This window comes from Lytechinus variegatus, chromosome 6, assembly GCF_018143015.1.
Source record: "Lytechinus variegatus isolate NC3 chromosome 6, Lvar_3.0, whole genome shotgun sequence".
NCBI lineage: Eukaryota > Metazoa > Echinodermata > Echinoidea > Temnopleuroida > Toxopneustidae > Lytechinus > Lytechinus variegatus.
In genome coordinates this window covers 18,449-32,353 of record NC_054745.1, presented here as the reverse complement: position 1 = coordinate 32,353, position 13,905 = coordinate 18,449, and the positions used below count along the sequence as shown (strand labels likewise).

General features: G+C 37.9%; 1 protein-coding gene across 1 annotated transcript; it reads right to left on the bottom strand.

The window, feature by feature from the left end:
• Positions 1–9,965: 9,965 nt before the first annotated feature.
• Positions 9,966–12,950, bottom strand: LOC121416434. The gene has a single exon (XM_041609934.1). It carries the CDS (start codon positions 12,948–12,950, stop codon positions 9,966–9,968), a length of 2,985 nt encoding a protein of 994 aa, XP_041465868.1.
• Between the last annotated feature and the right edge of the window lie 955 nt (positions 12,951–13,905).

Sequence of the window (13,905 nt, the reverse complement as noted above, 5' to 3'; positions counted from 1 at the left end):
CCCCAATTCGGCCAAAGTTCATTGACCCTAAATGACCTTTGACCTTGGTCATGTGACATGAAACTCTAATAGGATGTTCAGTAATACTTGATTAACCTTATGGCCAAGTTTTATGAACTAGGTCCATATACTTTCTAAGTTATGACGTCATTTCAAAAACTTAACCTCAGGTTAAGATTTGATGTTGACGCCGCCGCCGCAGCCGCCGTCGCCGTCGGAAAAGCGGCGCCTATAGTCTCACTCTGCTTCGCAGGTGAGACAACAAAAACGAAGTAAAAAGTGGGTTTTCTTCAGAAAAAAAAGAAACGTTGAGGTAGTAACAAAATAATCGTGTTTGTGTGTGCGTGTTTTTTTTTATTTAGTAACGTTTTCGTACCGCTCATTGCTGCATTTAAAAACAATGAACCAGTGTTTTCAAAGGTTTTTCTAACGATCAGTACATGTACCTGATGATGTTTAATTTCAACTTTCATCTTTTTTCCTTGTTGATGTCTGACACCATCGGATCAAGCTCTTCATCAGTATAACAACGGATAACACTGCATGAATATGATATAAAACAAATAGCAATCATTATCTCAATCGACCAGGTGACAACTAGACATGCTAGACCGGGACATCTAGACTGACCCCCCTAAAGACTGAACAACAGAAATACATCTTAAATGTTTACACCATAAGAGCAATCGAGGGGTGGGGTGTGATGACCATCAGTAAGATAAATAACGGACTTCGCCCTCCAACTTGGCTCGCCCCTCGGTTCATCATCCGTTAAGCACATTTGCAACAGAAAACATGAAAGAAATGAAAGTGATCTAGCGTTGTGGTATAATTTTATAGTTAAATCTAAATCTTCAGAATACTTATGATCATAAAACGCATTATTAACAATTGTACTTTATTTTTTATATTCATAATAATGTTCATGGTAATTTGTTCTTTAATTGGTTTCGATATTACTAGAATTACTATCTCCATTATTATATCATGATAGCGAGAATAATTACAAAGATGATCATTATTCATTTTATCGTTGTCACATTTACGGTACATTCATCAACATTATCATAACTTTTTTTCTTTTTATCCAATGACCAATCTTTTCATAGCTGCAAGTAGAATTGTTTTGTTAAGAATCCGTTGTCTTGCCATTACAATTATGCCCATCAATATTTTTCTGCGAATTGCGTAAAGAGAAGACATGTTGTGCATGAGCCTGTCGTTCAATCTACGGGGTATAGCGAAATGAAACAAATAGTACTATACCTAACTTTCTGTGTTTTCCGATGTTTCTTGAGGGAGTTTAGGATAATTTTGCATCTAATGTTTCCTATCATAATGTCGTTGAATGCAATATTGATAAGTTGTGGGAATAATTGCAGGAAACATCTTTCCAGTGAGGAGCCATCCCCAATCAATGGGACAGGGCTTTCTTCATCATCACGAAGATCTCCGTTCGATTCTGAAAATGACAATTCTTTTATTCCAGAATGGGCCAAAGCGCCTACAGTTTCAGGTGACACGGTTTGGCGAGTACTGTAATGAAGACTTTCCAGATTTGGAAACAGCCTATCCAGATTGAAGCCATGCTTTACCACATCGTTCAGGAACCGGTGATCCAAACGAAGGTGATGTATCGTGCTACCTGACGTTCCATGCTATTTGGAAAATAAAGAGACAACTTATAATATCAATCTTGTCAATAGAGCAAAGTTAAAACTTCGAAAACAAAATTAAAGATGCAAACTATTAATGTCGATCTTTCTGATATATGTGAATGGTTCAATAGATGGTTATTTATTCATAATTATGTAGGCCTTTTGATATAGTGGTTGTATTAACTACTCCCATAAAAAATATTTGTGGCAAATTGGAGCCTATATTTCTGTTTATTGTGCATGGGCTGGAAGTAAGTAGTACCGATCAGGAATCAAATCTTCATCTTTCCATGAACATTAAAGTAAAGTTGCATCATTTGTATTACTTTTATCATCACTGTTAACATTTTTATCAATTTAAACACTATATATTATTATATTTTTAATATTTGTCATCATTTTATACGGAAAGGTAGACAAAGTATAACAATGCTAAAATAACAAAGGATTTTCTTGTTGCCGTCTACTCTCTCCGCAAATAATCTGCAATAGCTCTTTTAACCATGGAACAAGTTACCTTGTGTTAAAGCAGAAAATGAAATAATTACATTAAAGAAAGTTTTACTAAAATTTGAAAAAAAAGACAGTCATAAACATTTGAATATCGAGAACACTGATGCCGAGGGGATCCTTTCACCATTGTCCACTGGCAATAGGAGCAGGAAAGCCCTACTACATGTACTATCCTCTTTAGATTCTGAAAGCATACCAAGAAGATGAACGCTTTTTTGTTTGTTTGTTTTTTGCTGTAGCTGATGGGCCAATGTTATCTATTCAGTTTGGTTTGGTTTATTTTATTTTCATTTCAACTCAAGTCAATTTAACAGCAAAAGATATCATTACAAAGATATAAATGAATATGCAAGTAAGTACAGTATGACAATATAGATAAATAAATATTTACAATAGACACGAAACAATATGACCATATTAATAACTATATTTACAATGAACTAGATATTCATAATAATAACTGTTGACTATTCATGATACAGAATTTTGCATGTAATTTCTTTTATTCATCTTTACTATTTAAATAAATTTTGAGGAATTGGTGGGATCCACTAAAAATCAGGGCTTGTTGAGTGTCGATTCCTCAAAGATAAATGCAAGAACGAGCAAAAAAATCCTAAAAATTCTATTGTGATGGATGGAGTACGAAAATGATGGGTGAAAGTGAAAAGAAATGTAACCGAGAAGAAAGACTGGTGCACCTGTGTGGATGAAAGAGAAAGAAAGGGGGAATAAGGGTGATGGCAGATGAAAGAGAAGGACATAGATGAAAGAAGAGAGAGAGAAAGAGGGAGAGAGATAGAGAGAGAGAAAGAGAGAAGTTGGGTCCTGAACGCTCAATTTGGACTTACTCTATAAAATTCGAGAATGTATTGTTTAGCTTGATTTTAAAGCACTGAGTGTATTCCAGTATCAAAAAGGAAATGTTTTTTGCGCAAGTTGAGTGCGGGTACGGGGAAGGTTTTTGGTAAACATGTTAATTAATATGTTTGGGAGTTCGTTTGAATTCAATTTGTACATGATTTGCCCTGTTTGGAAAAGAAATAGATCTGGAAGTTTTAAAATATTGGACTTGTAAAATAAATTGTTAGTATGAGAACGAGGAGGAGCATTATGTATAATTCTTATAATGTTCTTTTGTAAGATGAAAATTTTGTCTGTAAGATATTTGTTGGCGTTACCCCATGTCATTATTCCATAATTCAGATAGGGAAGTATTAGGGAGGAATATATTGTAAAAAGTGTTGATTTTGGAAAAAAAGTTTCTTATTTTGTTCATTATACCAATATTCCTTGATATAGTTTTGGATATATTTTGAATATGAATGTTCCATTACAATTTATCGTCAATCATGAGACCTAAAAATTTGGTTGAAGAGACCCTATTTAGAGGAGTGCCGTCCAAAAGGATGTCTCGAGGTAGATTTTGCAAAGTATTACTAAATAACATAAAGTTTGTCTTCATGATGTTAAAGGACAATTTGTTAGCTTTAACCCATTCAACTACATGTCTCACTTCACGATTTATAGTAGATAATAGTGTAGTTTGGTTCGCATGAGAATAAAATAAGGTCGAATCGTCTGCAAATAAAATGAGAGATAGAACATCAGAAGATTTATAAAAGTCATTTATGTATATTATAAATAACAAGGGACCCAGTATATTACCCTGCGGAACTCCACAAATTATTGGTCGCAATGCAGAATTGTGATTATCTATTTGCACAAATAAGTTTCTATTCGATAAATATTTCCTGAACCATTCCAAGGTTTTCCCTCTGATTATCTATTTGTACAAATTAGTTTCTATTCGATAAATATTTCCTGAACCATTCCAAGGTTTTCCCTCTAACACCATAGTGTGACAACTTTACTAATAGGATATCATGGTTAATTGTATCGAAAGCCTTGGAAAAGTCCAGGAATATTGCAATTGTATGTAAATGTTGATCAACGGCATGTGATAATGTATCGATGCATTTCAATACCGCTTGAGTTGTATTGTGATTTGCTCGAAGCCAAACTGTGATTCGCCAAAAAATAATATGTTTGTTTAAGAAGTATGTTACTCTAATAAATACGATCCTTTCCAGAACTTTGGATAAGGATGGTAACAGTGATATTGGTCTGTAGTTTTTTGTTTCAGATGTGTCTCCTTTTTTAAATATTGGGATTACTTTCGCAATTTTAAGTGAGTGATAGGTTAAAAATATGGGCCAGCGGAGTCGCTATTGTTAAGATTATGGATTTGAGGAGACAGTTATCAATTTCGTCGTGTCCTGAGCTTTTCTTTCCTTCTAACCTATTCACTATACCGATAATTTCCTCACGGTCAGTAGGGACAAAAAACAAAGAAGATGGGTTATTTTTCCTCAGATAATTATCTAATTTATTGCCAGTTGTCGGAATATTTTCTGCAAGTCTTTCTCCAATTTGAGAGAAGTACGAATTAAAAGTCTCAGCTATCGCTTGAGGTTCTTCAATAAGATCGTTAGACTCTGATATAATTTTGATAATTTTTGCATTTTACTGTTTCTGTTGCATGTTCTGTTAATGATTGTCCATGTGTTTCTCATGTTATTTTTATTAAGCTCAAATTGCATTGCATAATAATGTTTTTTCGCTTGTCGTAGTAAATTGGTCAAAATATTTTTATATCGAGTGTAATTGGTCAAAATATTTTTATATCGAATGCATTTTCACGAGTCTTATTATTTGGATTAGTTTTGTATTTATAAATTATCTTTCCAGTTTATCGATCTTAAGATAGATTTAAATCAACATATCTTTCACATACTGATCCTCTTTTTTATCGTCTAAAAACGTATAAGATATATAATATGAATACCATACAATTTTTTTTTATGTATAAATATCATTACAAACTGCTTCCTTCTGTAATTACCGATTTCTTTTCATATAATAACAACTTACACTCATATCCAACACGGACTTGTCAGAATATTCACTTAGAAAATCCTAGAACACTATTAGCACATAAAACACTTAGAATCATGGGCCTGACATATGGAATACATTGCCAAGTTCGCTGAAACAGTTAAGAAGATTCATTTCTCCTTTCTAAAAGGTATAAATCACTATTATTGAATAAATATTCACAAAGTTTATAGGCCATTTCTCTATATCTTTTGAAACACATGATTTAAAAAAACAGAAAAACAACAACTATAAGAATACAAATAAAGCATACATTATGAGGACCAAGCGCCCCCCCCCCTCCCCCCCGCCATTATGCACCTGCACCCTTACGTTAAGATATGCAGTAAGAATAATTATCATCGTTTACTTGGGGTGCCACGCAGTCAAGCTTAGCTTATAGTGGCAACCCCTGCAACCTTCTAATAATCGATGTTTTAATAGAAAATGCAATTGTTTTTTTTGTATGTTTTGCTTGTCAGTTATATGTATATTATTATTGTATTTTCTTATTTAATATGTTCATGAAAAAGTGTTGCAGAAACCAATAAATGAAATGAAAATGAAATGAAATTTAGTCACCCATGGAGATCTACGGTATTTTTTATAGTTACTCACTCGTTCTCTAAATGGTATACAAATATCAAATTTATCCTTTAAAATATCAATAAAATTATCGTAAGCCTCATTCACATCTTCAGAATCATATGTTTGTTGCCAGTCAACTGTACGTAAATTTTAATTTAGGCGTTCTAAATTTCTGGCATTTAAAGATCGAGTTTTTATTTTAGAATTGCGAATTTAATCTCGTGTGTTGAAAAGAGTAGTTAAACAAAAAAATATGGTAATGCTCAGATATATCAGAAATAACGATTCCTGATTCTAAAGGCATTTCTTGCATATTAGTAAAAATGTTATCAATTAATGTGGAAGATCGGTCCGTTACTCTCGTAGGTTTAGTTATGGTAGGTAAAACAGAAGCCGAAAAAAGCATTTCAAGAAAATCGTGAGGAAATCCTTGAGCATTGGACTGCAACAAATTGGCATTGAAGTCACCCATTAAGAAACAGTGTTTATTTTGAATAATTGGACTTTGTAAAATGTTTTGGATATCTCTTAAGAAATCATCATGGGGACATTGTGGAGGACGATAAATCACCCCTATTATTACATTCCTATCGTGTTTATTTTCAACCTCTATAAAGAGTGATTCAAGACTGTCATTCATGTGGGTAAGATTTTTTAAACAAGAGTAATCAAGTCGGTCCGGTATATACATACCAACACCGCCTCCTGGTCTATTATGTCTGTCTAGAGTGTTGGAGCCACGTTTCAGTCAGACCAATAATAGGGCTATTATGTGAATTAAAATGTTCTAGAAGTAGATCAAGCTGATCAAAATTCTTGTTCAGGCTCCTTATATTTAAATGTAAAAGAAACGTGTTTTCATTTACATTGTTCAAACTATTTGATTTGTATTCATTTACCGTATAGTATTTAGATGAAGCAAACAATGGGTCATTGTCATCAAAGTTACGGGGCAACTCTTCTGAGTTTGTGATTAAATCATAAGAGATGCTGTTGTCGTATTCGGGATTATTTATAGCTCTAGTGATTTTCCTATCTGCATGAAGCTTGAACAAATACTCGTCGTCGTCAATAGAATTGAAAGGAAATTCCGTTGCTGAGGAACGAATCCCAATACTACATAAATATTTTTAGTAATAGACACTTTCAAATTCAAATTGAGCAAGCCAGATAAGGATCCCAACATTTGGAAATAGGGACTAGATAGTGCAATGCATGTGTGTAGTGAGGTATAACTAAGTGATGAGGAGACAATGATATGAGAGAAAGAAATAAAAGAAAACATGACATGAAATGAAAATATAACATTTAAATAGAGCATGTTTGAGATAAGCGAAATTTTGAAACGGCGATGGTTAACCCCTGCTTGTGTATAGATTAAGCTATTTTAGAAGTTCCCTTTGGTATTTACGAATTTCTGCATGATAGGTAGGAACCAGGGGCGGATTGCACGAAAGAGTCCGGTTTGTATTGCATGTCATTCGATTTTAAAATACATATTGGTGTGGTTTGGTGGACTATAAAGAAAATAAATTTGGGTAAAATAAAATGGGGAATGTTTACACTTGTCACATCACCGATCTTGGTTACGTCAGGATCTGCGTAACATTCAAATTCAACCATTGTTTGAATAGCTAACACTATCTCACATGTATTATTAATTCAATTTTGTTCGAGCTTGCACTTATTGGTATGAAATTTTTTTGTATGAATTGAACGGAATACTGTGGTGGCCCTGAAAGGACATCGCATATAGACCAAATCGCGAATATTCACGACGAAATTGGCGACGAAATTCACGACGTCGCCAATTTCGTCGTGAATTTCGTCGTGAATTTCGTTGTCATTTTCGTCGTGAATTTCGTTGTCATTTTCGTCGCGAATTATTCACGACGAAAATCACGACGTCGTGAATTTCGTCGCCGATTTCGAGTGAATTTATTTTACTTGTGTCATATCAGGGAGGGGAGCTTAAGAGAACACCCTTCCTGGTACGACTATCACAACAACGACATCAACAATACAAAACAGAAAAGAGACGAAAATAGAGACAAAATTTGTAAAGTTACCTTAACACTTCTTTTAATACGCAAAGAGCGCCCCCATGCGCTGACAAATATCGCACATGTACATGACATAAAAACATATGCCAATACAACAAGGTGACTTAACTCTGCAAGACTTTTTGTCTTTTTATATACATATATATATATAACCTTTCCATAGCAACATTAAAATGAAATTAAGTCCTTCAATGCAAGAACTTTGATCCAGCTTCATGTTTACAAATGCAGAACCTGAAGAGAGAAAAAATAAATAAATGAAGAGAACAAGAGTTAGAATATGAAGACTTGTTAGAACAAAATGAATTGTTCCATGTAATTGATATATCGATTTTTTGTCATTAAAAGATAGTTATTAATAAACTATTATAGACATTCATCTCAAAACATTGCTTGACCACCTGGATAATGGAGTAAAAAGAAGAAAATCACTTTTCTTTTAAAATTATTATTATTGTTAGTGTTATTTTTTTATTATGTGAATACTAGTTAACGACCGGTTTGCAGCTTTCCGGGGTTTTTTGGTGTCGTTTTTTTTTTATTGTTTTGTTTGTTGTTTCTAAGGAGGTTATTTGGCAATTGACTGTAGATTAGTGTACACTCTAGAAAGCGCATCCGCAATAACAATGTCATTTCCTTTGATATGAGTCACGTTCAGCCCATAAGGCTGAAGAAACAGACTCCAACGGAACAGTCTCTGATTCTTGTTCCTAAACCTTTCGAGGAAGGTTAGTGGATTGTGATCCGTGAAAACGGTCACATCGGGACAGCTACTCAAGTACACATCAAAGTGTTGAACTGCCAGCACAAGACCTAGGCACTCCTTCTCTACCGTAGAGTATCTTTGCTGGTGTACATCAAGCTTCTTCGAAAAGTAGCTCACAGGTTTCATGAAACCCTCTTCATCCAACTGAAGGAGAACTGCACCAACTCCTACCTCACTTGCATCAGTGGCCAGTAGGAACGGATGCTCAAAGTTAGGAGCCTGCAACACAGGCTTTGAGATCAGAACAGCTTTCAATTTCTGAAAGGCAATCTCACAGGGTTTGTTCCAATCAAACTAAGTCCCCTTCTTGAGAAGATCTGTAAGAGGAACAACAATGTCACTGAAATTAGGAACAAACTTGAGGTAAAATCCACACATGCCCAGAAACCTCATCGCCTCCTTCTTTGTGGAAGGGGCAGGGAAATCCACAATAGCTTGGACCTTTGCCTCTCGTGGGGCAACGCATCCATGCCCTACTACATGACCCAAGTAAGTAACTGTCGCCTGCGCAAATTCACACTTTGACAAATTCACATCAAGTCCTGCCTTGGTCAATCTGACAAACACATCTCTCAAGCAAGTAGATGATCTGACCAGGTATCACTAACTACTAGAATATCATCAAGATATACTACAACATTGTCAAGTCCTGCAATTACGCAATTCATGAGCCGTTGAAATGTCGCTGGAGCATTCCGCATGCCAAAGGGCATAACCCGACACTGGAATAACCTCTGCGGGGTAACAAATGCAGAGATTTCCCTTGCCCTCTCTGTTAATGGCACCTGCCAATAACCTTTCATCAGATCCAGCTTTGTGATATACCTTGCATTGCCAATCTGATCAATGCAATCCTCAATACGAGGTAGCGGAAACGAGTCAGGTTTTGTTACAGCATTAACTTTCCTGTAGTCAATGCAAAAACGCTGACTCCCATCTGGTTTTGGAACAAGAACTACAGGTGAGCTCCAACAGCTCTGACTAGGCTCAATGACACCACATGCAAGCATATACTCAAGTTCCTTCCGCACCTGGCTCTTCTTTCTTGGATTCAAACGGTAGGGATGTTGTTTAATAGGCAGATGATCGCCTACATCAACATCATGAATAGCCTCTCCGGTATATCCCAACTTATCTCCACATACTTCAGGGTAATCAAGAAGTATTTGTACTACATCCTGCTGTTCAAAATCTGATAGATGACCCAATATCTTTGAGGGATTAGCCATCACATGTGAATTATTCACCTTTCCAGACATCCCTTCACCAATCTCCGCTTCCACTGGGATTTCAAGTTCTCCAGGAATATGTTCTGCTGCCTTTTCACAAACAACAGCAACTGTCGCCACCTCGTCACGATCATAATACTTCTTCAGCATATTAATGTGGCAAACCCTCTTTGTTTTTCTCCTGTCTGGAGTACTCACAAGATAGGTTTCTTTATCCCAAGTTCTTCTCTACCACATATGGCCCACTGAACTTAGCTCTGAGAGGTTCACCCTGGATGGGCAGTAACACAAGGACTTTGCTACCAGGCTTGAATGAGCGAGGTTCTGCCTTCTTATCTGCACGGGCCTTCATTACACCTTGAGACGACCTCAAATGTTCCCCCGCGAGTTCACACGCCCTCAAGAGTCTTTCGCGAAATTGTGACACATAATCTAGCACATTCCCACTCTCCACCTCAGACTCTGACAACATGTGCTCCTTCATTACCTTGAGAGGACCTCTTGGCTCATGGCCAAACACAAGCTCAAATGGGGTGAATCCTGTAGATTCATTAGGAGTATCACGAGAAGCAAATAAGAGGAAAGGAATACCCTTTTCCCAGTCTCCAGTGTTCTCAGAGCAGTAAGACTTGATCATTGTCTTTAAGGTCTGATGGTACCTCTCAAGGGCATCCTGCGACTGTGGGTGGTAAGGTGACGAGTTCACCTGCTTGATTCCTAATTGATGCATCACTTCCTGGAATACACTAGATGTGAAATTAGAACCCCTATCCGACTGGATGTCTTGAGGGAGTCCATAGCGTGTGAAAAACACCAAGAGGGCATCAATAACTGTCTTAGCCTTAATGTTCCTCAACGGAAAAGCTTCTAGAAAGCGTGTGGTTGAATCCATGACAGTAAGCAAGTACTGATAACCTGCCTTGGTTTTTGGCAATGGGCCAACACAATCTATCAATACACGGCTAAATGGTTCAGGAAAAACAGGAACTGGAATAAGTGGGGCTGACTTGATGTGATGTTGTGGCTTGCCCACCACCTGACAGACATGACATGACTTACAATACTCAGACACACACTTCCTAAGCCCAGGCCAGTAGAAATGGGCCCTAATCCTGGCCACTGTCTTCCTCACACCTAGGTGTCCAGCAAGGGGAATATCATGAGCTAACCTTAGAATCTCTGCTCGATACTGGGGCGGGACAACAACCTGATCCACGGCCACCCAATCTTCATCAGCTGGGCGACCAGGAGGACACCATTTCCGCATCAACACACCAGACTTAATGAAATAACACTGTGAGACCTTCTCTGTCTCTCCTGCTGTCAGAGCAACATGATACAAACCTTTCAAATCCGCAGCTGACTGTTGGGCTGCAATCAAGGCAGGCTGGCTGAAAATAGTCCTATCATCACCAGACTGACTATTCATACTCTCACTCAGATCTCTAAAAACTGTATCCCCTAAATCTATGTCACCACCATGTTCAACCTCTCTCTCATCTCGCCCTGCCATAGCCTGTGCCCTGGTAACCGCACAAGATGGAAAAATACCCGGGATAGCTGTTTTCAAAGCCTCTGTCTTGGAATCCACTACCGGCACGTTACTCAAAACAGTAGATGGCTGCACCTTACCTCCAGCCAAATCATTGCCAAGCAGCATTGTGATTCCCTTTATAGGCAATCGAGAAACAAAGCCAACTGTCACTCTCCCAGAAACCAGCCCACTACAAAGTTCTACATCATACAGAGGAACAGATTTGAAACCTTCATTCACATCTTGGATCAGAGCTATCATGCCCGTGAAACAAGATTCCAAGGATGACTCATCAGCAATTAATAACGTCTGAACAGAGCCTATATCTCTCAAAATCACAACAGGAAATTCTTCACCATCAACAGTGAACTTCACCGTGCCATCAGAAATAAATTCCTTGTATCCTTCATCCACCCCATCATGAAACTTGTGCTTCACCCCATCAACACACACAGGGTCTCCCACACAAACCGTAGCCGGCCGAACAAAACCGCTGGCCTGGACTTTATTCTGACCAGTATACTTGTCCTTTAGTTTCTGACAGTGAGAAATAAGGTGCCCATCCTTCTTACAGTATGCACAAAACAACCTGCCCTCTGGTCTAACACCATTAGACTGGCTACCACCACTCAACTTACTCTTTGGTGACTTTGACCTCTCCACGTCCTTATGTAACGTCTCGGACCTACTCCAACCAAAACCACTCGCTAACGGACTAGGAGGTTGAAGCTGCGACGCGCTACTTCTATGTGACGATTCATACCCATCTGCCAACATTGCTGCATTTCTGACACTAACAACAGCATGATCATTCATGTATGTTTTAACATCACGGGACATGCATGTTGTGAACTCATCAATTAAAACAACCTCACGCAGTGATTCATATGTCATCTCAATTCTCAGAGACCGGATCCATCTATCAAATGCAACCTCTTTGCGACGTGCAAACTCAACACAAGTCTCTGCAGGATCCCTCTTGAGATCACGAAACATCTGACAGTATGCCTCTGGGACTAGCTCAAATGCCTGAAGGATGGCATCTTTCATTTTCCAATAATCAAAAGCATGATCATAGCTCAATGCAGACACGACAGACTGTGCCTTGCCTGAAATGACTTGCTGAATGAGCAAAGCCCAGTCACTTTCAGGCCATTCCATTTTCCTAGCCACCCTCTCAAACAAAAGAAAGAACGAGTCTAAATCAGTCTCATCATACTGTGGAATAAGCTTTACCCTGGCAGAGAACCCAGCTTCCATCGGCCTTTTCTCTCTCTCACCCGACTGCCCACTCTGAGACACCATTTCACTATGACGCATCATCTCAAATTCCAGTCGCTTCCTTTCCATTTCCCTCTCATGCTCAGCAGCTCTCAGCCTATCTCTTCTTTCTTCTAGTTCAGTCTGAGCCAGTGCAAGCCGCACCCCATCACTGTCAAGTTTAGTTCTGTAATCACAATCATCAGAATCACCACTCACACTTTCAGGCATCAATTCCGCGCGGGCCGCAATAGCAGAAAATAGCTGTGCCTTAGTCTTCAAACCCGAAAGATCTAGCGACATTTTTCGTCCAACCGCTATCAGATCATCTTTACGCAGCTGACGCAAGCGAACAAGTGTAAGGTCTTCCTCCAAAAATGTATCTGCATTAAACTGTGCCATATTTCTCTATCAAGTAAAGTGACAAAAGGAATATAAACAAAAAGAAAGAAAGAAGATCCAGCAATATTTAGGAGACCTTTTACACTGTCTAAAAAAATCATGAAAATGTCATGTGATGAAGTTTCTAAACCAAAACTGCTTAGGCAAAGTATGATCCAGTCTAACAAGAGACAAAAAAAAAGTCACACCAAAAATTCCTCTAGAATGACATAGGACCTGATTAAAGAAGGATAGGTCTAAATCATTGAAGTAGACAACGTTACGAACTGAAGACTATTCAGTTGCCGGCCAAACTTATCCAGGCAATGAACATACAGAGCAGTATCGCAACGAAAAAATGTCCTAGAAGAAAGTGCGGAAAAAATGCACAATAAAAATATCAAATAGCACCAGCCAACGACTGCAGTACAAGCTATTTAATAAACAGACCTAAATCCTAAAATCAGGATCATAACGCCTACGCTACGTAACTACATGTACGCACAGAGCTCAGAGGTAGCCCATAGAGAATGGGAGGCAAAAGCCATAGCAAAGCAGAGAGAAAAACCCGACATCAAATTAGATACGTGGGACAACCACAAAAAAAACCAACGCGAGATCGGACACAACCCGAACAAGAAAATGGCTTGGAAAATCAAATTTCGGACAAGCCCTCACATGTCATATCAGGGAGGGGAGCTTAAGAGAACACCATTCCTGGTACGACTATCACAACAACGACATCAACAATACAAAACAGAAAAGAGACGAAAATAGAGACAAAATTTGTAAAGTTACCTTAACACTTCTTTTAATACAGGGGGTGGAAACTCCGCTTCTGCATCCGGTCAGAATTGAAGAAAATTTTGGAGGGTCAAAAGTGCACACTGCTCCCATTTTACATGTACAAGCCTATGGACACCGCCACTGTTTTGGTACACCAGCGAAATGGAGGCGTGGTCATTAAACGTCCTTC